Genomic DNA, 26,141 nt, shown 5'->3' with positions numbered 1-26,141 from the left:
AACTGGGTAAATAATGGAAAAACATGGATTCCGTTAAAGTCGATTCTTAATAATAACATAATTCTTAACCCTTGTTAAAGCCTTCAGGGCTAACAAACAATCTAAAAATATGGTTATGGTCATTTAATTCATGTTGACTATGCATTAGAAGTTACAGATGTGTATATATAATTACCATCAAAGGCCTAAAGAGTTCTTTTTTTATACAAATGTGGATATAGGGCCCTATTTGCCCCCATTAGGGCCATACTTAATTAACATGTCTGCTGTACTGCTCTGTTGTTCTCCATTGATTGCAAGGATGCTTACTAACCATCCCATCTTCAAGATGTTCAGAAGGCCATACATTAAACAAACCATACTGTCTATACAGCTAATGCGCTATTGGTAGTTGTCACAGTCTAAAATTTAGCTCTGTGAATCAGCACGACTTTGCTTGAGTGATTTATTATTTATTATTTAGCCATGATGATGACAGGAGTCTTGAAGGCTGGTATCATGTAATTGTTCCATTTTTGTATGCACAGAGGGCCATGTTCCATTTTCATCAACAGGATTCTAAATTCCCCATCTGATTGATATTTTCTGGAAATAAAAGAAACAAGTACAGGGAAAAATAGGTAAACTTTGTTGCATGAATAGGATTCCGAGAAGCAAAGAATACAAATTGAAATTTTAGACTGCTTACTTTCATTTGAAGCAAAATCTCTGCACAGAAGTGAATCACAGGGTTTTGTTAAAGGTTAAGTGACTCACTAGATTAATTTCAGTACTTCTTATATTTTCTTTCATTTTCTCTCGTATTTACATAAAATTTAAAGTATTTAAGGGTTAACTTCAGATTTCCTGTGTGAAAGTTTTATCTCAAGCTAAAATCTCTGAATTTTGTGTTTTAATTTTGCATTAAAAATTTCATGACTATCTTGAATTTAGGAGTTTATTACAGTATGTCCTGATTATGTTTAAACTTTGTATTGATGGAATATGAATCAAAACTGTTGCTTCTGTTAATATTTTGTGTTCTCCTCTGCAAATTTGGAAAGTATCCGTATGAAAACTTACAGTAGAAAATTCATTATAGCATAACAAGAGGCCTAAAAGGGTATATCTCTTCACTTTATCTAAAGGGCTGGACAAGAGGACCATTACTTTGAGATTCAGTCTTCTTCCTGTTAAAATGGAGGTATTTCTCTCCACTGTCGCTACAAGCATGCTTAGTGTGAGTGATTGCCTTGGAGTCAATGAGTCCATGCAATCAACTGGTTTTCCTTAGATCATTAAATCAATTTGACTGTATGATCTGGTGAACTGTAAAGTGCCTTGAGATGACATGTGTTGTGAATTTGGCGCTATATAAATAAACTAAATTGAATCGTATGACTGTAGGTCGATAAATCTGGATGGAATAGATTGAGGCATAATAAGTTTGCAACAAAACATTTCTACATGAAAAATTGTGACTGTAACTGTTAAACTCAATAAAAAGGTAATGCAAAAAAAAAAAAAAGACCAAAAAAAAAAACGTTTTTGAGGTTTGGGTGTGTTTAATGTCAGTTTCCTTCGGTTTCTATTTTATATAGATAAAGCCATGGAGAAACTTATAAAACTATAACTGAGGTATTATTAGTTTATGGTTGTGGTCCAAGTGTTTTATTTCTTTTATTTGTGTTTTTTATTATCTTTGTTTGCTTTTATTTTTATTTTATGATCTAGAGCACTTTTCCATCTGCTGATCTATCTATCTATCTATCTATCTATCTATCTATCTATCTATCTATCTATCTATCTATCTATCTATCTATCTATCTATCTATCTATCTANTCTATCTATCTATCTATCTATCTATCTATCTATCTATCTATCTATCTATCTATCTATCTATCTATCTATCTAATATTACAATAAACTTATGGTGCACATATCGAAGAAGTCGTATTCAAAATGGTTAGAACAAAAAGCAAAATTGAAACCAATCAGCGCTATAAGTTTCTCTTGTCTTACGCATTTGCCCTACGTAAACGGTGTATGTAAATTGCGTAGTGTCACGTAGCAACCACGCTAGCATTGAGAAAAGCTCCGTGGCAACGTTGTAGCAGATAGCGCCTATCCATGGACTGAACTATCTAACGCTGCGACCATAGCACAGCGTTACCAAAGGAAAAGGTAAAAGAGGGGCAGTTTGAACATGTAGCTAGTGTGTTAGACTTGTGTCTGCTCACTGCTTCTCTGAACAGTTACTCCCAAAACGCCAGCTAGCATTAGCATCTAGGAGGCGATAGCTGTACAATCAGAGCTACTAGTTCGCTGTAACAGCTTACCCCATAACCTCGGTTACACGTCAAAACTTTAACTGCAGTTAAAAAAACAACAACGTTACTATCTGTTAGTGCTGAAAAATGACTTATATGATAATATATATAATGATATAATGGCTCTGATGATTTTAACGTATGTACAACATCGGTGCAGTTTGACGTCCTCTAATTTGGTTTTAACTCGAAAAAATGTCGAAGTTAGAGCGATTTAGCAAGTAAATCCGATGTAAGATCCATATTAACGTTTAGTAGCGCGCAGGTTTTCTGAAGACCTGCTGCTGACGAAAATAAAGGAGGGAAAAGCTTGGTTTTGGGATCTAGGATTGAGGGGATGCTAGAGTATTTGTATTTGCTATACACCTATAAAACAAACAGTAACTATATAGTGAGCTGGTTGCAAATTCTGCCTCTGTTGGTTTTAAGGTGGATATAAAAAACGTTTTTCTTTAGGAAAACTCAACCATTTATACAGTGACAGTAGTTAAGAATGCTTTTTCTTTCTACATTACAAATTAAAATCTCCAATTCCTGCTGTCCTAATGCTTTAAAAGGACTTATGCCACTGTGTTTATTAGAAAATCTTTTATAATGCAGGTTCATTTTGCATTAAAATATTGTATGCATCTAGATTGATTTTTACAGCTTTCAACAATCACCTGATGTATATTTCTACTATTTGAGATCCTTACGCTCACAAACATTATTATGGGGTATTTACATGAGACAAAACAAAGCAAAAGAAACTCAGAACTGTAGGTCATATATCATATCATTTTGAAGTTTTTCTGATGTTTTGCAGTCCCAATATTATGCATTAATGCGTGGTTGTTTAATTCTTTTGCTTTGTCAACAGTAGTTCACAACTTTAAGCTGAAAGATGCCCCCCGGTTCAGATGACGCTCGGAAGAAGTTTGTTCTTACCACAGCTGGAAACTTCTTTGGTCTAAAGCCTTCATCTTCTCTGGCTGACAACCAAGAGCTGAATAACTTCTTGGACGATGGAAATGAATTTATCTTGTCTTTTACCAGGCATGATCATGACCTTCGTCTGTCTAATAAGGTAACCTGAAAAAGTACTGCTTAAAATATCTACAGAAGTAAAGTTTATAACAACAGCGTAGTCACAAATGTTTGTTTATTAAGGACTAAATTAATGAAGTGGTTAGTGGACCTCAATATCTATAATAGTTCTTTCTTGTTACATCCCTAGTCTTTACTGAAATGCCAAGGTGGTTTTGTTTCTTATGTTTTTCAACAGATCGAAGCTGTGGGTGACAGCGGAGAAAAGGTGTTGGTGTTCTTTAAACTGTATCCCACAGTTATTACAGAAGACAACCTAGATAGGAGTCTTTTGGTGTCGTCCATGTTGGAATCTCCTATTAACACCCTCTATCAGTCTGTAAAGCAGGTTTTTGCACCTGTACTGCTTCAGGTTAGCTTCTTTACATTTACAAAACAGTATAACATAAGAATTGGCTAAAAAAAAAAAAAAAAAAAAGTATTGTTGATAACAGTGTTAGGAAAAATAATCTCATAAATTTATAATTTTTTAAACACATTTTGAAACATTTAAGTTTTTGAATAATCCATCATTACTAAAAAAAATTGTTTTTTTGTATGCAAATATAAATACGTTTGTTTTTAAGTTTTATTCTAGAGTAGAGGACATGTTTTTTTGTTGAATAAGTCCTTATTTTCTTCTAGGATGAGCAGTGGCGCTCCGCTTTCGACCCTAAGCTCGCAAGTCTGCTAAATGAGCTGGAAACGGGCCTTGGATCTGTGGTTCGTCAATCCGGAGCTAAACCTTTTGCCAAGAAGGGCCACACCGAAGATGACATCCTGGGTATGTCCTCCTAGAGCCCTTTTATTAAAACTGTCATCTTTTTAGATCAATGTATACTGAAGCTATCTCATTTGTACTGTAGTTGTATATTTATTTATGCTCCAATTTAAAGTTCTGCTAACGATAATGAAGACTTCATTTTTCTTTCTTCTAGATAAGCAAAAGAAAAATATCACAACTCTTGGACAAATTGTAAACATTTAAGAAGTTATTATTGAGGAAATAATAACTTAATGAGCAAATATTTGCTTCAAACATTTTAAATTAGCAAGTTATTTTTGAGATCGGTACACATGGCAAGAAAACCGTGCCGATTTCTGCCTGATCCATCCCTTCTGAGAGCCCTTGATATCATGAACCTCTCCGGACCAATTGCTGGGGAGATATTCCGGCCATGTATTATTTGTAAAGTGACCTTGAGTGTCAAGAAAGGCGCTGTTAAATAAAATGTATTATTATTATTATTATTATTATTATTATTATTATTATTATTATTATTATTATTATTATTATTATTATTATTATTATGTGTGGTGTCTTCAGAGTGATCGGATCTGCTTGGTAGATCTGGTTAAACTTGATCTTTTGCAAAAAAAAAAAAGAAGTTTTAAAAGTGACATAAAAGTCCTAAATTACACAAAGAAGTTATCAATTCAGTTTAGGAAAGAAAATAAGTTATTTATAATTGGGTATGCAGATCAAAATAGCCTATTGTTTCAATATTTAATCATTTAAATTCTGATTCTAACTTGATATATATATATTTTTAAACCTGTTGCAGGAATCTTGACTCCCAATGATGAGTTCCAGTTTTGGGCAGATCTCTCTGAATCTGCAGAGAAGAGCAGTGTGAGAGAAAGGGCATCGTATTTCACTGAGCAGTTCAAACTAATACAAAAGGTATGAATGAAAAGCTTTTTTATTTTATACTACCAGTTTACAAAAAAAAAAAAAAAATACAAAAACCATAAATTGAGAATCTGAAATTTACTGTGCTACAATGTGATGTTTTGTTTTATTTAACATAGAAAAATATACAATCTCGAGAAGGATTACTTGAGATATATTTATATGTTTGTGTTTCCACTAGGAGTATGTTGGTCTTGATAGCTTGTCCATGTCAGACGTTGTGGATCTGGTGGAACAGAGCAAAGATGCCCTGGATGACGTTTGGAGGCAGACAGATTTCCAGCCCTATCCAGAAACACGAATGGTTCGGCTCCTAGACGTCATTGGTGCGACACCAGGCAAAACTGGCAACTTAAAATATAGAAGGCTGTTTTTTTTTTTTTTCCAGACAAAAGGGTGTTTCAGTGTGTTGATATTTAGACAATACGACTTTTCTTAGCTGAAACGGACGGTTTTTGAGAACTGAAACTGAGCTTTTTTTCCCTGGAACTGCTGAGTGTTCTTAACATATTGTGCTGATGCAGATTTTTGTTTTTAAATAAGTATGTGGTTTCTTAGCATGTATTCATCCCAAAGTCTAGTATACTGAAACCAATTTTATTCTCATGGTTGTACATGTGAAAGGTGGAGCCTTGGGGCGGTATGTCCAGAAGAAGCTGAGCGGTCTTAAGATTTTTGAGGAGCCATTTGTGCTGATGAGAGAGAACCTCAGGGTTGGGGTTTCCATCTGTGAGCAGTGGGTGGGAGCCTCTGAGCATTTAACCGGACAGGTATAAAAAAAAAAAAACGTGAATCACACACTGAATTATTCAAAGATTTGACCCCTTTAGAAAAAATAAATGGAATGAATGACCAAGTTATGTTTGAATTTTTGTTTTGATGTTTTCAGGTGTGGAAAAGATATGCTCCACATCCCTGGGAAGGGCAAAAACACTGTCCACAAACCCTTCAATGCCTTGCAAAGCGGCTCAATGAGGTAACATAAACCGGTTTGTTTAGGTGGCCTCTGATTGGACTATCTGAACAATATTTGTTTGGTTTGAAGTCTCACTTTTCTTTTTCATTATTTATTATCATTTTAGTTATTTTAATAATTTCTCATCAATTATTTGTGTTTATTTATTTTCATTACCCCTATTTCACTGTGATGGACTTTTTTCCCACTACTCAAATGTGCTTTTTAAGTAAACTTCTTATTACCTGCCATGCCTTTTGATTCAGAAACACTTCTCTCTTTCTCTTCCATATTCATTTCCCCCTTTTAACTTACTACCTCACTTCTCCACCTTTCTTTCTTCTTTTTATCTTTCACTTGAAATAATCCCAAAGCATTTTCTAAGAACCTTTTCTTTATATAAATATCAAGTGGAGCATTATAGCAAAAGCCTAAAGCTCGGCTTGTGAAAGCAAATCTGTTTGGCTTCTCCTTGGTACTTATACAACCATAGTGAGTGCTACTCTAGAGGACAAATCGAAAGAAAAAAAGGAGACTCTCAAGGCTAAAGCAGAAAATATGAGGAGACACTTTTACATTACTTGACATATTTGTGCTTTTTTCCTAAACAAAAATGAGGAAGAAACTATGAGCCATGATTATACCGTTCTAGAAGTTTTAGTTTTGTCACAAGAACTTTCCTCTGATTGGTCTGAGAAGGTTAAAACATGGAAATGATTTTAGAGACCAAAAGAGGTTTAAAATATCTGATCAAATGCATTTTCTTTTTATTAGCTTTTGTATATTAAAAAATGTACAACAAAGCAAAGTAGGATTTCTCTAAAGATCACACAGATTTGTTTGCAAAGCCATTGAATAAATAACATTTAAATAAATAAAACATCTCAGCAGAGTAACTTAAACTGCATAGTCTCAACAGTTAGCATCAGTCTTGTGATTCTGCTTTTATTGTTGAGGTACCAGTTGCCTAATAGTGGAAGTTGCAGCATAGCCATTTGATAACATGTAACCTGTTCACTCAGTCCAGTCAGGCATGACCTCAATACTGAATATTTATAGTCACGAAATTACAAGAAATTACTACATTTCTTTTTTACTTAGAAGCGATTGTCCATTTTCTGGGCTTCGTCATATAGATTAAGCAACTCTGCAGTTATGAATTACATTTTTATTCAGTGATGATAGAACTATCGGTCAAGGATCATTTCCAAGGATCATTTATACTCATTTACTGAAGTTAAGAACATTTGTTGAATCTGTTGTGGTGCATTTGTAAAAGCCCGTGGTAGGAGAAAAAGTACGAGAAATTAAAGACATGAATACAAAACTGTTGTATGAGGCCCATTGACTCCAGATGTTCTCTGTATCCTATACTGATGCCTCTTTTTGCATGGACATTCTAAGGAACCTAATCTAACTTCACAGTCAAGATTTGTTTCTATTGTAGATATTACTGATGAATATTTAATGAAAATAATTCATTCTGGTGCTTTATTTCTCCCTCTGCCAGGTGGTGGCTCTCCGCATGGTTCATGAGAAACTGCTGTGTTTGCTACCAGGAGGAAAGCAGCAGGCTTTGACTGCAGATCGGGTGTTTGAGCCTTTTTCTGGACTCAATCCTGTACATTACAACCCCTATACTGAGGTTAGCTATAGAATATGTGTTTATACTTGGTATTTAGTTATTCATCTTTTACCCCATTTAGCCATACTGATAGGTTCTATAAAGTAATCTTTGGATATATTTGTGTCTTAATTGGCATGGCTACTGGTTACCTACTGTAATTTTCGGACTATAAGCCGCGACTTTTTCCCCATTTTTCTAACTTGCGGCGTATATAACAATGCAGCTTATCTGTGGACTTTTACAGGTAAGGCCACTAGGGTAATACCTAAATCTATGGATTTTACCATCCACCATGTTGACGTCACATTTGCTTCAACACACAAGTACGGTAGCCGCGCGCGCGGGAATGCGGAGGTCCTCCGGAAGCAGACTTCTACCGCGAGTGGTACGAGACAGAACGACAGCGAGAAAGACAGACACTGCGAGCGCAAGACAGTTTGTGTTAAACATAAAAATGGTCCGGTGCGGCTTTTATATGTACAAATCATGCAATTTAACTTCTGCGGCTTATATTCAGGTGCGGCTAATAGTCCGAAATTATGGTAATCCTTTCATTGCTAAGGCCAAATTCCAAAAATTATGTAAAAGTCTCTAAAATGAAATAAATACATTTTCTTAAGATCTAAATATTAAATATAAATAACATAGGCGTTTTTTGTTATCATTTATAATTTACAGAAACATAATTTCCAGAGGAAAATGAAATGTATACAAAATAATAATAAACTTTGTCACTATGTTGAAGGCTTTTAGTAACCCGTAACCTGGACTGTTATCTCCGATGATGTCATATGGTAATAGTAAGGCCTTCATTCATAACCCAAAACAAGGTGAGGTGTCAAGATAAAACTCTCCAAATAGGGGAGGCCCCTCTTCTTTACTATACAGTACTTTCACTAAATACATTTTTAAATCAATACTGTGCAATAAATTGGTTGATAATAATAAGTTAATTAATTGTTATCAATGATGCATAAAATACCCCCACCACAAATTACCAAAACATGGGTTTCTGACAAACATTTTTCTGACTATTATAGGCTTTTCAATAAAGCTGTCCTTTAATTCACATTCCCTAATACCCATCCTCATGAGACATCCTCACTGACCATTTATGTGCCAATTTAACTTCCTGTCTCTGGTGTAAAAGCTCATATCCTGTCACACAGCCAGCTGACTGCTTTCCATTTTGCAGATGACTTGTTTGAGTGATACCATTAGTTTCACTTAGGAGAAGCTGGGGTTTCAAAACCATGGGTTTTGTTTTGTTTCTTGAATTGTTTGACAAAATAAAAAGACAGCGTCTATCACCACAATTATCATTGTCTCAAAGAGAAAGCAAACAGATCATCCCTCCTGATGTCACTGCTATTGATTTAAAAACAGGAAAACTTGTTGCTAAACTATTCATAATATATGTATTTATTTTAACAGCATCTTTCAAATCATGGTTTCAAAATAAAACAGAACATGAACATGAACCCTCTCATTAGAGATCAGTTAATCTTTTCATTTAATGAACTAGAGATCCCAGGCCATGTGAACTTTGGGATCATCTTGCTGTAATTGCATAATCAAAAGTAAATTTCCCTTAGGGGATTTCCTTAAGGTAGGACTTTCTGTTCCAGTCTGTTTGCATGCTTTCCCGATGGATTCAGTCCTTTTTAATACCACCGAATCTTTTACTCCTCATTCACAACTTGTTATAGGCTTCATCAGATTCTACTGATGAACATATTTCTCAGGTCAAACAGTCAGAGGTCGATAATATGTCTCTATTATGTGTGTGGCTGTGTCCTGTACAGCTGCTGCTGTCTTTGCTCTGCACCGTCTCACACTCATTCTGAAATAACAAATTACTGTTCACACTTCAGAGTGGTGGTATGACCGAGGGGGATTAGGAGGGTCAAGCTTTACCCTGCTTTCAGTCTGGACTAGTGTTGAAACTAACGATTGTTTTGCAAATCGGTTAATCCATCGATTATTTTTTCGATTAGTTGATTAATAATCAGATAGCAAAAGGTTTTAAAGAAGATTTTTGTATGAAATTAAACCAGGTGAAACAAAAACTTTCTCGCTCTGGATAGAGCAAATGCTTACATAATTTTTAACAATTCTGGTATAATAACTGCTCTAAGTGGGTTGCTCTGACAGCTAAAGGCATGTTCTACAGTCACTACAGCGATTAAACGATTACTAAATTAGTTGACGATTATTTCAACAAATTGATTAATCCGATTGATTGTTTCAGCCCTAATCTGGAACTTTCAATTGATCACCATCCATAATAAAATCATCAGGGAATCAAAAAGATGCTCTGAAGTGGCTAATTGTTCAATGCTTTGATTGACCTAATGCTATGATTGGCTAACTCTCATGGACTTCATTAATTAAAGCTGCTTAAGATTCTGAATATTTCAATCCCTATGTTGTGCTTGTTTTTTTTTTATTTGTAGCCCCTTTGGAGAGCAGCAGTGGTTCAGTTCGAGCGAGTAATAGCTCCATCAGAGCAGGAGGTTGCTGGCAGGCTAAAGAACTATATTGCTGATGTGCAGGACAACCCACAACAGGTATTGCAACAAATGACTTTATCACAGAATTTGACACATTAAGGAGAAATGATGGGACTCACGCTGTATGTTTGTTTAATATATAGCTGCTGCAGGTTTTTCAGAAACATAAGGAGTTAATCAGACGCCCAACAATCAGCAAAGAGCTCCAGTCGGAAAGAGAGAAGCTACTGGCTAAGCTTCTTGACTACATCAAGGGTATTTATTTTTCATGCTAAGCTCTCTTACTGCCCAATTACGGCTTTATAATGCTTTTACAGGGTAGAAAAGATAAAAAATGTACAGTATTTATAAATAAATGTAATTAACTATTGGCAAAAACTTGGCAAAACTAAGGAGAAAAAATAATGACTATAAACTTGTTAAAAACTGAATATAGCTGTTTTATTTAGAAGTAAAATAAGAAAAAAGTCCAGTATGAAAAGGAGATATTTATAATTTTACAGTCTGTCAGAAATGCTGTTATTTTATGTAAATATGTCTCAGTGTTCCTCTGCATAAGAGGAAACATAATTTTTTTTACCCATTGAACATACTGTATTATATATCACTCCTGCCTGCTTTGATCAAAAAATATTTGTGCAAAAACTGGGGAGTGAGTTCAGACAGTTTTTACAGCGGATCCTGTTTTTTACAGGCTCTTTTCTGTAATACCCTTAGAAATCCAATTAATCAAAGCATCTGACTCATAATGCAAACATTAGCTGAAAGCAAGTCCTTAAAGTGGATAATGCAGAGTGTACTTTCTAGTGAATATTGTTTTTCCTTACTGACTTTTTATTCTTTTTAATCTTTTAAGGCTTGAAGAATGACTTTGAGAGTCGATGCCACGGTGGCCCCGGAGACAAGAATGGGCCCCTTACTGGAAGGAATCTTCCTGAGGTGGTCAATAAAATTGTCTGGGTGCGACATCTCGTACACAAGGTAAATAAAGGTTTGCCTCTGCATTTTAGATGGGTTCATTAACAATCCAATACTATAGCTTATAAAAACACCTTATCAATGGCTAAAATGACATGAAGAGCTTTTCAGTTTTTTCAACTTTTGCAATAAAATAATCCATGTGGGTAAAGAGTCTCCTTTCTTTTAATCTTTTTGCTCTCTTGCACCAGGTGGAAGACTCTGTCCGCATTGCAGAGGCTCTGCTTTCAGACCTATCTGGTTTCAAGGGCTTCCTACGTTTCTGCGATGATCTACTAGAAATTTTGAGGGCGTATGAACAGGAGCAATTTGAAGACTGGTCCAGGGATATACTATCTGGATTGGCTGATCCCAGATCAGGGATAAGGTGAGAAAAAGTTGTACCTGCACTATAAGTGCCATTTTTTTTTAAATTAAGCATTTAAAATATTTATGTAGGGTTTAAAAATAAATGAACTTCATCTATTTTATTTTTCCATTAAAAAAACTGCTGTTTTGCAGCATAAATTTCCTTTTATATTTTTTACTTACTTTCCCATTTGTAATTGTGAATTTTATTTTTTTAAAGTTTTTATATAGCTAAAATCACACAAGTCTTAATAAGCGCGATTTTTACTCTGTGGAAGACATTAGAATTCTGCACCGAGCAAAAATGGGTGGAAGAACATTTAAAAGACGACATGATTCACGCCCAAACAACGTTTACCTTTGGTTGTAAAAGTGAAAGGTGAAAAGCCCTAATTTTCAGATTGTTGACTAAAGTGGGACAAAATCCTACCAACCAAAAAGCCGAATTTTGAAGAACTATTCCTGGGCTAAATCAAGATTATTACGGACCGACTAGATTTGGCCTAAAAATAATTTCTAGTGTTTGGGGTGTAAGAATCATTCATAAGATCTAAAAAATACCAATATAGTTGATTTATTTATGTTATAAAGGTGCCTTATAATATTTCTCATTTGTAAAGATAAGATGTAAGAATGGTCTTAATTTACATAATTTCCTAATTTTATCATGCACCATTTAATCTAACTTTGATAAACTGAAAGAAGCCATGTTTTGTGGTTCTTATTTTGGATAATTTGCTGTGTTCAGTTTGAAACAGGTACGGTTTTCTGTTGTCATGTCTCTTAATTGCCTCCCTCTCTGTTTGCAGTCTTCAGGCCAGTAACCGGGTCATGGAGCTGGACCATGTAGATGGCAGGCTGAAGATCCAGTACTCAGACAGATTGGTTAGTCTGCTCAAGGAGGTCAGGCAGCTTTCAGCTCTGGGTTTTCCCATCCCAGCCAAGATACAGCAGGCGGCTAACACAGCCGACAAGTTTCACAGGCAGGCCATTGTTCTGAAACAGGTGAGACAACGGGTTAAGGTCCATAATCTCTGTTTATTTACAAATGTATGCAGTTTGTTTCTGTGAACTGAAACAAAGTATCGGTGTGTTTTAGGTAGCCCATTTCTACAACACAATCGACCAACAAATGATTCCTTCTCAGAGGCCCATGATGCTCAGTCTTGCATTGGCCTTTGAGCAGGTCATTAAGGTAATGAGGACAAAAATGGAAGGAAATGACCTGTATTCTTCTTCAGGTCCTGAAGATTACTTCTCAATGCATGTTCAAAACAGTAGTTTTTAATGTGTAATGTTAATCTTTAATGCTTTTTACAACTTATATTTTGAAGAAGGGAGCAGTTACACAACTTTAAACTTTATCCTATGATTTTGTGCCTTTAGATTTTAATGGATCTGTTTTATTTTTTCTTTTGTAAGAACCACCGTTCCCAGTCAAAAGAATCGGATAGCAAACTCCAGATCACCTGGGATAATCCAAAAGAGTTGGAGGTTTACATTGGGAAGTTGCAGTCTGCTGCAGAGAAGCTTTCCACCGAGAACAGAAAGTTGCGAAGATGGCACACTGATTTCATCGATAAGGTGGGAGCACAGAGGAGGACTCACAGTACTTTGAATTATTACCAGAAGCACCTGTTTTTGAAACCCGTTATTTTCCTGCTTAGTTAGATACTGTTAACTTCTTTCTGTCCGCCCTTCTGGGTCTATTTCTCAGGTGGTGACGCTCATGAATGTGGATTTACTAAGACACCAGCAGCGATGGAAAGATGGCCTCCAGGAACTCCGCACTGGCTTCGCCACTCTGGAGGCTCAGGTATTTATAACGTCACAACCATTTTTACCACAGTTTCTACTAAAATCGCTTTTATTTACCTGTATGTGAACTAACATTTAAACTAAAAATTAAAGGTACATATTTAAGTCTAATGAAACAGTTATATGTCATCATATCAAACTTTTAGATGCATCTGGTCTCCAACACATTTAAATTAAATGAATGGCTCAGTGCCAGGCCTCTGCAGTGCTGAAGGACACAGCAGTGCTTAGAAAATTCAGCCATTTAATTGTGGCATAGCATGAATGCAGCTGCAGTTTAAGTGATATTCAGGCCATAATGCTCGGACCATTTTATCATATAATAACAGCTCCTGTTGAGGAACTGTATAGGATGGTAAATAAACTTTTATCATGTTATAGAATTGGTGGAAACAAACAAACCTGTGTTTGTGTCTCTCTTTGTGTGTCTAGGGCATCAGGTGTGATGACATGCAGGCTTGGCGTCAGCACTGGAACCATCAGCTCTACAAGGCTCTGGAACACCAGTATCAGACTGGGCTAGAAGCTCTGAATAAGAACTTGCCTGAGATACAAATCGATCTGATTTTCAAGTCAGTTTACTTTAAGCTTTGCCACTTTCAGTCTCACCCCACCTTCTTCTTTTCTTTTCCTATGGGATCTTACTGTATACCCCTCCATCACTAAATCACTCATATGACTTGTTACTTGTCCTCCCACCTGAATTCAAACACATTAATTTCACCATTCTTCATTTTCTGTTTAACTCTTTCTCTTTAATAAATATATTTTTTTTTTGTAAATTTTGCTGCTGTATATAATAACCTGTGATTTCTTATATATGATTCTAAACAGGCAGGGCCGTTTACAGTTTCGGCCGCCGTTCGAAGAGGTGCGAGCTCGATACTTCAGAGAGATGAAACGTTTCATCTCCATCCCAAATCAGTTTAAAGGAGTCAGCATCCCGGGGGAAGAGCTTATCTTCAACATAATGATCGACAGAAATGCCTCTGGCTTCCTTACCATTTTCAGCAAAGCTGAGGACCTCTTTAGCCGCCTGCAGGCTATGCAAGATAAGTTCAAGGTGCTTTACTACAGCAGAATTTTGACTGTTAAAATAAAAGAAAGCTGTTGTAAAAATGGCTTGAATACAAGTGTTAGGGCATCTGCTTACTCAGATTTAAAAGTAGAAGTTTGTCTAATTTTTTTCTCCCCCTTCTCTAAGTAAGAAGTTGAAAAGTGCTATAACTAATTTGATTTCTTTGAAAGAATGAAACTTTGATCACTCATGCTTCTCCATTTATACATTGAAGTCCTGTTGTTTTTACTGTCAGCATTTTCCCCCAGGCGTCCCCCATGGGGACAGGGTTACTCTCTTGTCACTTCTGTCAGTAGCTATGCATATCTAAATCATGGGGGGAATCCCTTTGCCGACCTCATACTTCTCTATTATCCCCCTTTAGTTCAGTTTTTGTTTCGTCATTTTTGGTTCATGGTAGAGTGTTCGCTTTCTGTCACCTTTAACACGAACCCATTTAAAAATAGGAAATATGCTCTGTAGCCACTGACATTTATCTACGTTTCTCTAGGAGTGGGTGGTGCTTGGCCAGGTTGATTTAGAGAAGTTGGTGGGGAAGCATCTCACTTCTGTGCAAGACTGGGAGAGAAATTTCAAGGCCCTCAAAGCCAGAGGAAAAGAGTCAGAACGCCTCCCTAGGTACATATGAGAACTACCGATTTAATCGGCCTATAAATTGGACCAAATAATATTAAATGGATAAAGAATCACATTAAAAGTGGGAGTGGAGTTAGTATCTAAAAAGAAAGTTAGCATAATATTAACCAGGTCTCCCCTGTCTTTGACAGTCAAGAGAAGGTAGACTGTATTACAGTCAATTGTGAGCCTGTAAAAACGACCATCGATGACCTGATCCAGAGATTGTTTGACATGCTGCTCTTATCACTAAAGAAATCAATACAAGGTACCCTTACACACATTTGCCCTTCAGTCATTTCAGTTGCATATATTTGCATATATCTACTAATTTTCTTTTCTTTCTCTGTTCATGAAATGGGCTATTCCCCTGAACAATCAGATTTTTTTTTTTACCTGTATCTCTTTTCTTCCTTAATTTCAGGCCACACACAATCCATAGAAAGCTTCATTTCAGAATCAATGGAAGTGCTCGCAACGCGACCAGAAAGCATGGAGGAGATTGCTGCTGCTACTGGCAAATACAGCCAGATTGTCGCTCGTAAGCCTGAAGTAAGATTTGACGTCACCCAAACCTTGCTTAACCTGAAAAATCATTTTAAAAGTCCTTTTTTAAAAAGCTTTTTAAAGCCTTTTAGGGTCTCCTAAAGGCAAATATATGTGTTTTCACAAGACAGGGATGGGCTGCTGCTCAGACAGCTTTCTCATGGGATTACTCAGAGATGCTTAATTTGAGCGAATCATCACTTTGTGCATCAATTTGATTGAGAGACCTGAAAATAAAGTTAAAAGTTCATAAAGGTTGATTTGCCTGATATAATCCTTAAATAACATGGAAATGTATGCACCCTAAGTTAGTTGTACAGTGGATATTAGGATTCGTAAACATTTCGCAAAATTAGACAGTGATTGTTTTTTTATTTTTGTTATGATATATCAGACTTGCAATGTAATGTAAAATATCTCAAGCGTCTGAAATCCCGTCTATAAAAACGTTGTATTTGGTGTTTGTACCTAGATCTTGCCTGAGTTCCAGTTTGCTGAGGAGAAAAACCGTCTTCTCCGCACTGTGGCTGGTTCAGGTCTGGACTCATTATCCTCTCTGAGGGCCAAGTGGGATAAACTAGAACTCGTCATGGAGAGCCATCAGCTCATGATAAAAGATCAGGTGACATCAGCTACACTGTGTTGCAATTTCTTTTCTGACACCTACAATACCCTACTGAAATATTGACATCCTTTAAAGTTTTATATATATATACATATATTATTTCTCAATAAAAGGTAACACTTACATAACATATTCTAGATCTAAATGAATGAAACGTTCTCATTGAATATTATATATAATACTATATATAAGCTGAATGTGCTGACAACAAAACTCAAACAAATCCTCAAAGGTATTACCAATTGAGGCATTGATTTGGAGTCTCACACAAAATTAAAATTGAAAAAAACACTAGACGCTGATCCAACTTTGATGCACTGTCCTTAAAATGGGTCAAAATGAGGCTTAGTATTGTGTGTGGCCTCCATGTGCCTGTATGACCATGCTACAACGTCTGGGCATGCTACTGATGAGGTGGTGAATAGTCTCCTGAGGGATCTCCTCCTAGACCTGGACTAAAGCATCCACCAATTCCTGGACAGTCTGTGGTAAAACGTGATGTTGGTGGATGGATAGTGATATGATGTCCCAGATGTACTCACTCGGATTCAGGTCTGGGGAACAGGTGGGCCAGTCCATAGCTTTAATGCCTCCATCTTGCAGGAACTGTGACACTCCAGAGTTCTAGTATTGTCCTGCATTAGGAGGAATCTAGGGCCAACCACTTGAGCACATGATCTTGTAAGAGGTCTGAGGATCTCGGTACCTAATGACAGTCATGCTACCTCTGGTGAGCACATGGAGCACTGTGCGGCCCAAAGAAATGTCACCCCACTCCATTAGGGAGCAACTGCCAAACCAGTCATGCTAAAGGAAGTTGCAGACAACAGATAGCTCTCCACTGTGTACCGGCTCTTTCATGTCTGTCAAGTGTTCACTGTGAACCTGCTTTCATCTCTGAAGAGCAAAGGGCAGATTGGCAAATTTGTCAGTCCTGATGTTGTCTGAATTCCAAGCATCCTCCATGGTGTGTTGCTGTGAGCACAACCCCATCTCTGGACATCAGGCCCTCCTACCATCCTCATGGATTTGGTTTCTGACCTTTTAGGCAGACACATGCACATTTGTTGCCTACTGGAGGTCATTCTGCAGGGCCCTGACAGTGCTCCTCCTGTTCCGCCTTGCAGAAAGGCAGAGGTAGTGGTCCTGATGCTGGGTTGTTGCCCTCCAAAGGCCTCCTCCACGGCAAACCTTGCCACAGCTCACATTGATGTGGCATCCTGAATGAGCTGCACTACCTGAGCCACTTGTGTGGGCTCAGGTAGTGCAGCTGCAGAACCACTCCTTTATGGAGTGTGTCATGCTAATGGCATTATTTCCACCTATTGTCTATTCTATTTGCACAACAGCATGTTAATAAGATTGCCAATCAGTGATGCTTCCTGAGTGGACAGTTTGATTTAACAGAGGTTTGATTTAATTGAAGTATTATTGTTTTGTTTACGTGTTCCCTTTTCTTTAGCAGTCTATATATAGACTGTATATGTGTATAGAAACTAAATCCTCAAATTTAACAAATATTACTTTATGTTGATTTATTCAAGTAAAATCTTATTAGAGGTCCTAGTTGATGGGAATAATAGTTCCAGTCATTTTGTGTTCTAACAGGCTGTGTTTCTGCTCCCTTTGTATACATGCTTACGTGTTTCTTAGGTGGAGGTGATGCGAAATCATGCATCTGCTCGTATTAGTGCCTACATGGCAGATTTGGAGCGCTTCAAAGCCCGCTGGGACCAACTAAAGCCTAAAGATGAGATGCTTGAAACTGGTGATCATCCTGCCTTGCTTGCCTGCCTTCAGACCATCAGAGACAAACAGCAGGAGTTCCAGGAGATGGAGCTTATACGCAACAAACTGCTGTAAGTTTATTGGAGTCTGCTGAATTTATACTCTTCTCATTTCAGTATGGCTCAAGAGAATTTTAATACAGTGTTATTTTACGAATCCCTCCATTTTTGCAGTGAAGACTGTGCACATTTTAATTTGGAGCCTCCAGATTTCTCTCTGGCAGAAGAGACAAAAAGAGACATGGATGAGCATAGTCAGATGTGGGGTCTGTATGAGGAGTGGCACCAAGGCTTCACAGAAAAGGCCCAGGAGGATTGGATCACATTCAGGTTTGGCTGCTAAAGTGGATCCTAAAGCTATGCTATGGTCCTTAATGTATTGAATTTATTCCTCATGGATTTGTTTTCTGTGAAATACAGGAGTAAAACTTATGTGTTTGAGGAGTTTCTCTTTGCATGGCAAGACCGGTTGAGAAAACTAGAGAAACCAACAGTCATGTCTGTTAAACTTCAGGGAGAAGTGGACAAATACAAGGTATGTTGGGAAGAAATATCATCGTACCATGTTTGTTCTTTTAAATTCTTCTTCTTAATCAAATGCATTTTTTTGTGCTAAGAAGTTTAGAGTTGTGCAGTAGGTTGTATTGTGTTGTTAGGATTTATTTAATGGAACAACATGGTTAAGTTTTGAGCATCTTTTATGCTGAAGTCCAAACTTTTAAATTTCAGCATATTTAACTTTCACCACACTATAGTTGATTTATTTGCTTTCTCTTTACTATTAAAAGATTCTTTTTGAGCTTTGGGCTTGGAATAGATTGTTAATGGTCTTTACAGGAGGATAAAAGTTATCATTCTTATATAATTCAGCTAAACATTCTGTGCTAAGATTTTTAGTTTGGATGTTTTATCTGTTTGGCCAGAATATGGTACCTGTACTGAAGTATGTTCGTGGAGAGCACCTTTCGCAGGACCATTGGTTGGACATGTTTCGTTTGCTGGGTCTACCCCGAGGGACCACCTTAGAGAGACTTACCTTTAATGACCTCCTGGGAGTGGCACACACTATCTCAGAGAAAGCGTTGGAGCTCAAGGTTTGTGAACAAGATCATTGTAGATAATATTTACCGATAAGATCAAAGTAAAGTGTGAAATTATTTTTAGTACCTTTTAAAAACAAATACATGAATCAAATATTGAGTATTTAAGTATTTCCTTGGATTTTCTTAAACTGTCCATGGCCCCAGAGGGTAGAGCGTATGAATGACTAAATGTAGTTTGAAGGGATTTGCCATTTAGTCAAAAAGGATGTAGATTCTCAGATGTTGTAGTGGACTTAATTGTTATTTCTATCCTTTAATTACATTTTAATTATATGAATAGAACGATTATTTACTATTACTTTTTTTTATCATTAAATGATTTTATCAAAAAATGTTTAATAATGAAAACATACATTTTTGATTCCTTTATGAAAGCCTTGGGCCGGCCCCAAAACTGGCGTCGGCTCACCGGGACTATGCCCCGTATGCCCAATGCCCAGTCCAACCCTGTTTAGGACTCAAGACTTTTGCCGACTCAAACAGACTTTCCTACAGCTTTACTTTCTGAGCAGTCTCTCTGTCCTGATCAAAGAAAAGCTTGACCACTGCGTGGTGGCGAGGATTTACCGTCATGCATTGGTGATGATTTCATTTTAGGGATGCTATGTGCAATGATAGCTTTCCTCAAAAGGTTCAGGTTTGTTTTGGCTTCATCTGATCAAACTATCTCCCACATGTTTACTGTCCCCCCCCCCCCAGATTTCCTGTGTTAAACTTTAAACAAGACATTTTTCTTTCAAAATTGGCTTTCCACTCTTCCACAAATCTGACCTTTCAAAAGGTCAGATTTGTGGAATGCATGCTAAGGGTTGTCCTTTTAACAAAGTCTCTTGAGCCGTGAATCTATGCTGCTCCTCCAGAGTTAGTTATTAATCTTCAGACTCCTCTGGTTGATCCTGTCTTGTCCAGGGCTGGTGGATTGCCATGTGCTGGTGGATTTATAGTCCTTCCCTACTCTTGCCTTACTATGGACTAGTAAACCAGCTCCATCCCCAACCCTTCAGCCATGTTGTTCTCAATCTTTATGAGCTATTTGTTCACTTATGTTACACGTGAAATAGAAATACACGCCACTCCTTTTCAGATTTTTTTCTTTTTACTATACTAAAGGGACCAAAATAAACTCAAGTAAGTAATTATCCACGTCCCAACCAGGCTACATAATGATCTAGTTGGGGTTTTTCAAAACTTATTGAGCCTAGTGATGATGTGAATTTACATCTTTTTATCTCTTTATTTTATGCTCTTTTAGAAGCAATAACCCGTGAAGTTCTTTTCCTTTTGGTATGCTTTTGGTATTGACCACAGGATCTGAACAGTCGTGCTCAGGCAGAGGTGTCCATCCGAGAAGCCCTAAGGGAGCTGGATCTGTGGGGCGCTGCGGCCATTTTCACTCTCACTGAGTACACAGACAGTAGTGGGCGCACGCTAAGCCTGATCAAAGACTGGAAGGATATCGTAAATCAGGTACACATTTTAAACACGATAGTTGATTTAAATGGATGTGTGTGCACATGGTTTATACAATATATATAAATAAATAAATGAGGCAACACAGAGATTAAGATTCCTTAAACTTAAACTAGAAATTAGTTCCTTACGCTTAAAAAAAAACTGCAACTATAAACCATATTGTGGATACTAATTTACATTTGTTTACTGACTGTGTTGCTTACATTTTTTAAGTAGGTATCAGGTTCGGCTATTGACTTATATGCAAATACTGACAGGTTTGACCAAACATTCCACTCTCTTGCACCTGAAAATGCAGCATGCAATCGTACTTTTGGGATTCGAATTAACATTTTGACATTTAATTTAAGAAGAAACCACTATTATTACAGGCCTTCTTCTTGTTTGTTAGATAAGTTTTTATGCTGGGCAAACTTTAGCACTGGCCTTAATTTGCTGTTTTCTAGGGAGAAATGGAGTTTACAAAAATATCTTGAGGGAAATGCAGGCACATTATTATGCATTAAAATGTTAAGCCTTAGCTAACCCTGGTTTTATCACCGTGCTCTGTCTATGCAGGTGGGAGACAACCGCTGTCTGCTGCAGTCTCTGAAAGACTCGCCCTACTACCGCAGCTTCCAGGACAAGGTGAGATGGTTGGAGGCTTCAAATCTGTGGAGAGTTTTCATTGTTGACCTGTCAATCATAAATTTGTTTTTGAGATTGGACAATTTTTACAGATCTTAAAGTGTTTAAGTGGCATCGAACAAGATTCCAACATTGTGGCCTTGTCTTCTCAGGTCAGCCTGTGGGAGGTTCGACTGTCAGACTTAGATGAGTATCTGCTCAATCTCAATGCCATCCAGAGACGCTGGGTTTACCTGGAGCCTATCTTTGGAAGAGGAGCATTGCCTCGAGAGGAAACACGTTTTAAAAGGGTTGATGAAGACTTCAGGTATTCTGTGTTTGGATTTGGTTCACAACGTTTGTCTCAAATTAACTTTGAAACAATATCTTTAGGTCCCGCTTTCTTTTGCCGTGTCACTCGTGTGTTTGTGTTTTTGTTATAGAAAAGGGACAAAATCATAAGAGTGGATAATATATCAGGGATCAAGTTTTGATACTAGCTGGTTTTTCCTGGTCTTGGCTTGATGTATAATGTATATCCTTTGGTCTTGGTATCGTTTTTGTCCGTCATTAATAACTTGTATGAAGGCTGGTTCAAGACTTTCTGGTATTCTTAAATAATGATAATAATAATAATGATACAACACATAACTTCCTTTCACCTCCAGACACATACAATGCATCATAATTATTGTAAAATGAAATATTTCCACATGGCTCTGGTAATCCATCGTCCTACAAATGTGACTACAGTACTCACGGTTTTTGTCTTTCGTTGTCTCCTATTGGCTGGTATGAATTATATTGTCTCTGACGGTTTGACAGACGTGTCAATTAATCATATATAGTTCGAACAGACTTTAAGAAATATGCACATAATTTGATCTCATTGGAAAATCACCCTTAAATAATATTAATTTATGAAATATATTGATATACCCCAGATGTGTATTTTTAGGAGCAGTATGGTTATGAGGACAAGTAATATACCAGTTGGCAGCATTTTCTTATGTTGTAATTTTATTTAGATTTATTTCGATTTATATTTGGTAAAAAACACTTTTTTTTTGCAGAAAAAGAAACAAGTTTGCACTTTAACAGCTCGTTATAAATCAGCAAATTTTCAGGAATATTGGCAATACATTGCAATATAAATATATTTTTTAGGTTATTGTAATCGTGTAAAAGTATAAAATCTACTTCCTTAAAAGGACACTTTTTAACATTTTTTTTGACAAAAAAAAGAAAAAATTTTGTTTTGAATATGAAATAGATTTATAACTTTGTTTCCTAAATTTCATCACATGATTATTGCACAATGTAAGAACTAAGTTTAGGGAATGTGTTTTTTCTATGTGGCTACATTTAATAACTTCAATATTAGTTTATTATGACAAGTGTAATTTTAATAGCAAGAAGTAATTTTGGTGTTTAATCCAGTGATTAATTACCACGTTATATTCATTTTTTCATGTCTGTCCATCTGCCCATCTACATTTCTCTATATCTATATGCATTTTAATGGAAAGAACTCCCAAAACAATTTGTCCACTTATGCAACAGGTCTATAATGTCAGACATCCAGAGAGACACCAGAGTAGTTTCTTTGAGCTCGCGGGCTGGCGTCAGAAACTCCCTGGTCAACCTACTGGATCAGCTTCAGCGCTGTCAAAAGTCCCTAAATGAGTTCCTAGAGGTACACATGCACACCTCACTATTCAAATGCATTTCTTATGGTTATCCAGCATTAGAAGAAATTACTAATTATTTTCATGGTTTTTGCAGGAGAAGCGTTCTGCTTTTCCACGGTTCTATTTTATTGGAGATGATGACCTCTTAGAAATTCTTGGACAGGCAACCAACCCAACTGTCATCCAGTCCCATCTGAAGAAACTCTTTGCAGGTCAGCCACCTCTGTTAAACCTCTGTTTATTTTTGCAACCAGCTCTGTTATGTCCTTTTTTTTTGCTATGTAACTTGGCATTATTAATTAGACACTTGCCCTAATCTGTATGAGTGTTATTTTGCAGGCATCCACAGTGTTTTGTTTGACGAACCACGGCAGAACATTGTTGCAATGTGTTCTTTAGAGGGAGAAGTAGTACAGCTAAGAAACGTTGTGCACATCTCCAGCCTTGTTGAGGTATATAATCTTCTAAAACATTTAAATAGGCAATAACACATGATACATACCTGTAGTTTAATGTAAAAACAGCAAACTTTACAATCTTCCTTCTTTTAAGGTTTGGCTGAGCGAGCTGGCCATGGAAATGAAGGAAACGCTGAAACATCTGCTGAATGAATGTTTGTCTCTGGGCAGGAAAGGGGAGGTGGATCCCTCACGTTACCCTTCACAGGTCTAAAAACGTTTTTAAGTAATGCCTAAACTGTTTTAAAACAAACTACCTAAATACTCAATCAAGTTTAGGAGCGCTTAAAGTGCTTTTAGCTTTACATTCTAATGGACGGATATGTTTTGTGTGTTATGTAGATTCTCTGTTTGGCTGAGCAAATTCAGTTTACTGACGATGTGGAAAACGCTATAAAAGAGCAAACTTTGCATCAGCTGGAGTTGGAGCTTAACAGTAAACTGGAGCACTACACCACAGTGGAAACAAGTTCAGATGATCATCCTAACACAGGTTGGTTGGTTCTGCTAATATTATTACAAAAAAAGTTCTTGGCTTTTTTGTTTTTTGTTTTATTCCAGCAAACAAAAAAATGACATAACCTGAAATAAAGCCCTTCAAAGTAAAGGAAGTTTAAACAAATGATAGATTTTAGGTAGGCACTCCTGTTGGATTTGAATGGCTCTCTTTTGTTCATCCCCTTTTTCATTAAACTTGCAGTACTTTGGTTCTGTAATTTCTTTCCTCTTTTCTAAATTCATTGCAAGAATTTGTTCAAACAGTTTGTTCCGACCTCTTTCTCAAACATAGGGAAGAAACTCAATTAAGCCCATTCTTGAATTGCTAAAGGTATAGGGGAGGATTTCCCCTAATTTTTAAAAAATAATTCACATACACAACCCTGTAACTGCTCCGATGAGGGAACGCCTACTAAATGTGTGCGAGAGCATGCACAAGCCCATTTGTCCTGGTGCACACTTTAAAAGTTGCTGTTTGCATCTACTTCTTAAAATAGCATGCCAAATTTTACCTGTCGAGTACAAACTTCGCAAACCAAGGCATCAGTGGGAGGCTGACCTGTGCTTCAGTGTACGCCATCGTGTGAAGTAATCTCCTACAAACCCTCTGATCTTGTTTCTCTCTTCTGAGGCCTTCTCTTCTTGTCACACACTTCGTAGACACTTTTTCTCTTACGACCCTCTGACATTTTCAAAGAACCGCGGTGAGAAAGGTGAGCTTAAATGACTGTCTGAAACCGTAGCTCACCACAGATATATGCCTGAAAGTGTGCATGTGCATAAAAACATAGTTAAAGGGACGAGCACGTAGGACGGCTTTACGTAAACGTATCACCAAAATGACTGACAGTTAGGAGGACCACCTATTTAGATGATTCAACTGCAAAAAAAAACAAATCATCCACTATACCTTTAACACCTTTTTTTATGTTCTCACTTTCTTTATCTATTTTTTGTGTTGATTTTAATTTTTGGAAATTGATTTGTGGAATTAATGACTTATTATTGTAATTCTTTATTTTATGATTGTGTGGAACTTCAAGAAAACAAGATCTCTATTTAGTTACAGTATAAAACATTTTTTTGTTTCATTGGAATTTGCATGATTTAAAAAAAAAAAGAAAAGCAATAGAATAAAAAAAAATGTCAGTTTGATTTTTTATTAATTTAGACAGAAACAGTGAGAAACTGTCTTTTCTTATATTTCTTTTCCTTTTGCAGTTTTAACCGATCTTACTCAGATTGAGACATTCTGTTTGGTTTGCACAGCAGATTTGAGATGAATTCCTCTCGAAGGATCTTGTGTGAATTTCTTCAGAAGGGCAGGGCCATTTTAAAGCTTTGGCTTCAGTTGCAGACTTACAGATTTAATGACCCATGGCTGGAAATATGGACCCATAAAGCAAGACAGATTTGTTTTCTTTCCCTCAGAGCTCAAATTTACAAAAAAAAAAGGTTTTTTTTTCTTTTTTAATGTGAGTTTGTTATTCATGCATCAGATGAAATATTCCACTGCTCTCGTAGTGCCATCATTTTATGGTACATTGCTTATTTTTATACTTTCATCTGTAAAGTGTTACATGGGGCTATTTTTTTCCACGGTTGAAAAAACTTCAAAATGTGCCAGTAGGCATGGTTATACAGGATATTTCTATGTAATTTATTGAAGAATTGCACTCTACATTAGGCTTATAAGATGGTCACAGATAACAAGGGCCATTCTGTGGATATTTTGCACTTAAACCACAGCTAACCATGTATAAAATGTTTTCAGGGTATCATCTCATTACATTACACTAAATCCCTTTAGTATGAGTTAGAGAGGCTGTGGACTGGTCACAGTAATTAAAGTAATGCCAGAATGGGAAATCTAATCTCTAGATTTACATAAAATGCTTTAAACCAAAAAGGAGAAGGGGAACTTCTTCTTCCTTTGCCCCAGAAACGAAACAGGAGGGTAACTAGACACCTAGTTTATTTCATGTTCTTCCATTCATAGGTTTAAATGAATGATATGTCTCTTTTTAAAAATGACTAACACAAAATATGTCTCTGTTTTTTTCCTCGAGAAAATGAATTGTTTTGAGATGAAAATAATTGTTTTATATTAATTTTGTTTTTTTGGTATTAATCTGTGCTCAGTGATAAACGTGTGTGAGTCATTAGACAACATGTAAACAAGCTGTTAGTCAGAATTAAGCTCAATTTTTGGTGGAAACATTTAGAATCAGGAAGTTGCCAAAGAGAAATGCCCTCCTGGCAGAGCATTTGTTTTGCATACAATATTCTGCTGTATTAGTGGGGCTTAGTGACCGTCTTCAGTCAGAGATTACTGTGTTCTCTTTCAGCCTGTT

General features: G+C 36.6%; 1 protein-coding gene across 1 annotated transcript in view; it reads left to right on the top strand.

Moving 5' to 3' along the window:
- Nucleotides 1-2,051: 2,051 nt before the first annotated feature.
- Nucleotides 2,052-26,141, top strand: part of LOC107091931 (cytoplasmic dynein 2 heavy chain 1-like) — a gene marked incomplete at its 3' end in the record, with an annotated part of 73,990 nt that continues 49,900 nt past the window's right edge. Inside the window, 35 exon segments of the mRNA XM_015386164.1 lie at nucleotides 2,052-2,164; nucleotides 3,170-3,376; nucleotides 3,575-3,748; nucleotides 4,021-4,159; nucleotides 4,941-5,059; nucleotides 5,250-5,394; nucleotides 5,693-5,838; nucleotides 5,958-6,044; nucleotides 7,534-7,668; nucleotides 10,107-10,220; nucleotides 10,307-10,418; nucleotides 11,020-11,144; nucleotides 11,333-11,508; nucleotides 12,299-12,494; nucleotides 12,589-12,684; nucleotides 12,912-13,073; nucleotides 13,207-13,305; nucleotides 13,740-13,879; nucleotides 14,142-14,370; nucleotides 14,876-15,003; nucleotides 15,153-15,268; nucleotides 15,425-15,552; nucleotides 16,019-16,168; nucleotides 17,825-18,030; nucleotides 18,133-18,288; nucleotides 18,379-18,493; nucleotides 18,882-19,052; nucleotides 20,370-20,528; nucleotides 21,093-21,161; nucleotides 21,314-21,468; nucleotides 22,704-22,836; nucleotides 22,926-23,043; nucleotides 23,171-23,283; nucleotides 23,384-23,497; nucleotides 23,632-23,782. Of these exon segments, the coding sequence (XP_015241650.1) occupies nucleotides 3,194-3,376; nucleotides 3,575-3,748; nucleotides 4,021-4,159; nucleotides 4,941-5,059; nucleotides 5,250-5,394; nucleotides 5,693-5,838; nucleotides 5,958-6,044; nucleotides 7,534-7,668; nucleotides 10,107-10,220; nucleotides 10,307-10,418; nucleotides 11,020-11,144; nucleotides 11,333-11,508; nucleotides 12,299-12,494; nucleotides 12,589-12,684; nucleotides 12,912-13,073; nucleotides 13,207-13,305; nucleotides 13,740-13,879; nucleotides 14,142-14,370; nucleotides 14,876-15,003; nucleotides 15,153-15,268; nucleotides 15,425-15,552; nucleotides 16,019-16,168; nucleotides 17,825-18,030; nucleotides 18,133-18,288; nucleotides 18,379-18,493; nucleotides 18,882-19,052; nucleotides 20,370-20,528; nucleotides 21,093-21,161; nucleotides 21,314-21,468; nucleotides 22,704-22,836; nucleotides 22,926-23,043; nucleotides 23,171-23,283; nucleotides 23,384-23,497; nucleotides 23,632-23,782 (4,759 nt within the window).

The sequence above is a fragment of the Cyprinodon variegatus genome, unplaced genomic scaffold (genome assembly GCF_000732505.1).
Source record: "Cyprinodon variegatus isolate N-32 unplaced genomic scaffold, C_variegatus-1.0 Scaffold358, whole genome shotgun sequence".
NCBI lineage: Eukaryota > Metazoa > Chordata > Actinopteri > Cyprinodontiformes > Cyprinodontidae > Cyprinodon > Cyprinodon variegatus.
This window is presented reverse-complemented; position numbering and strand designations above follow the sequence as displayed.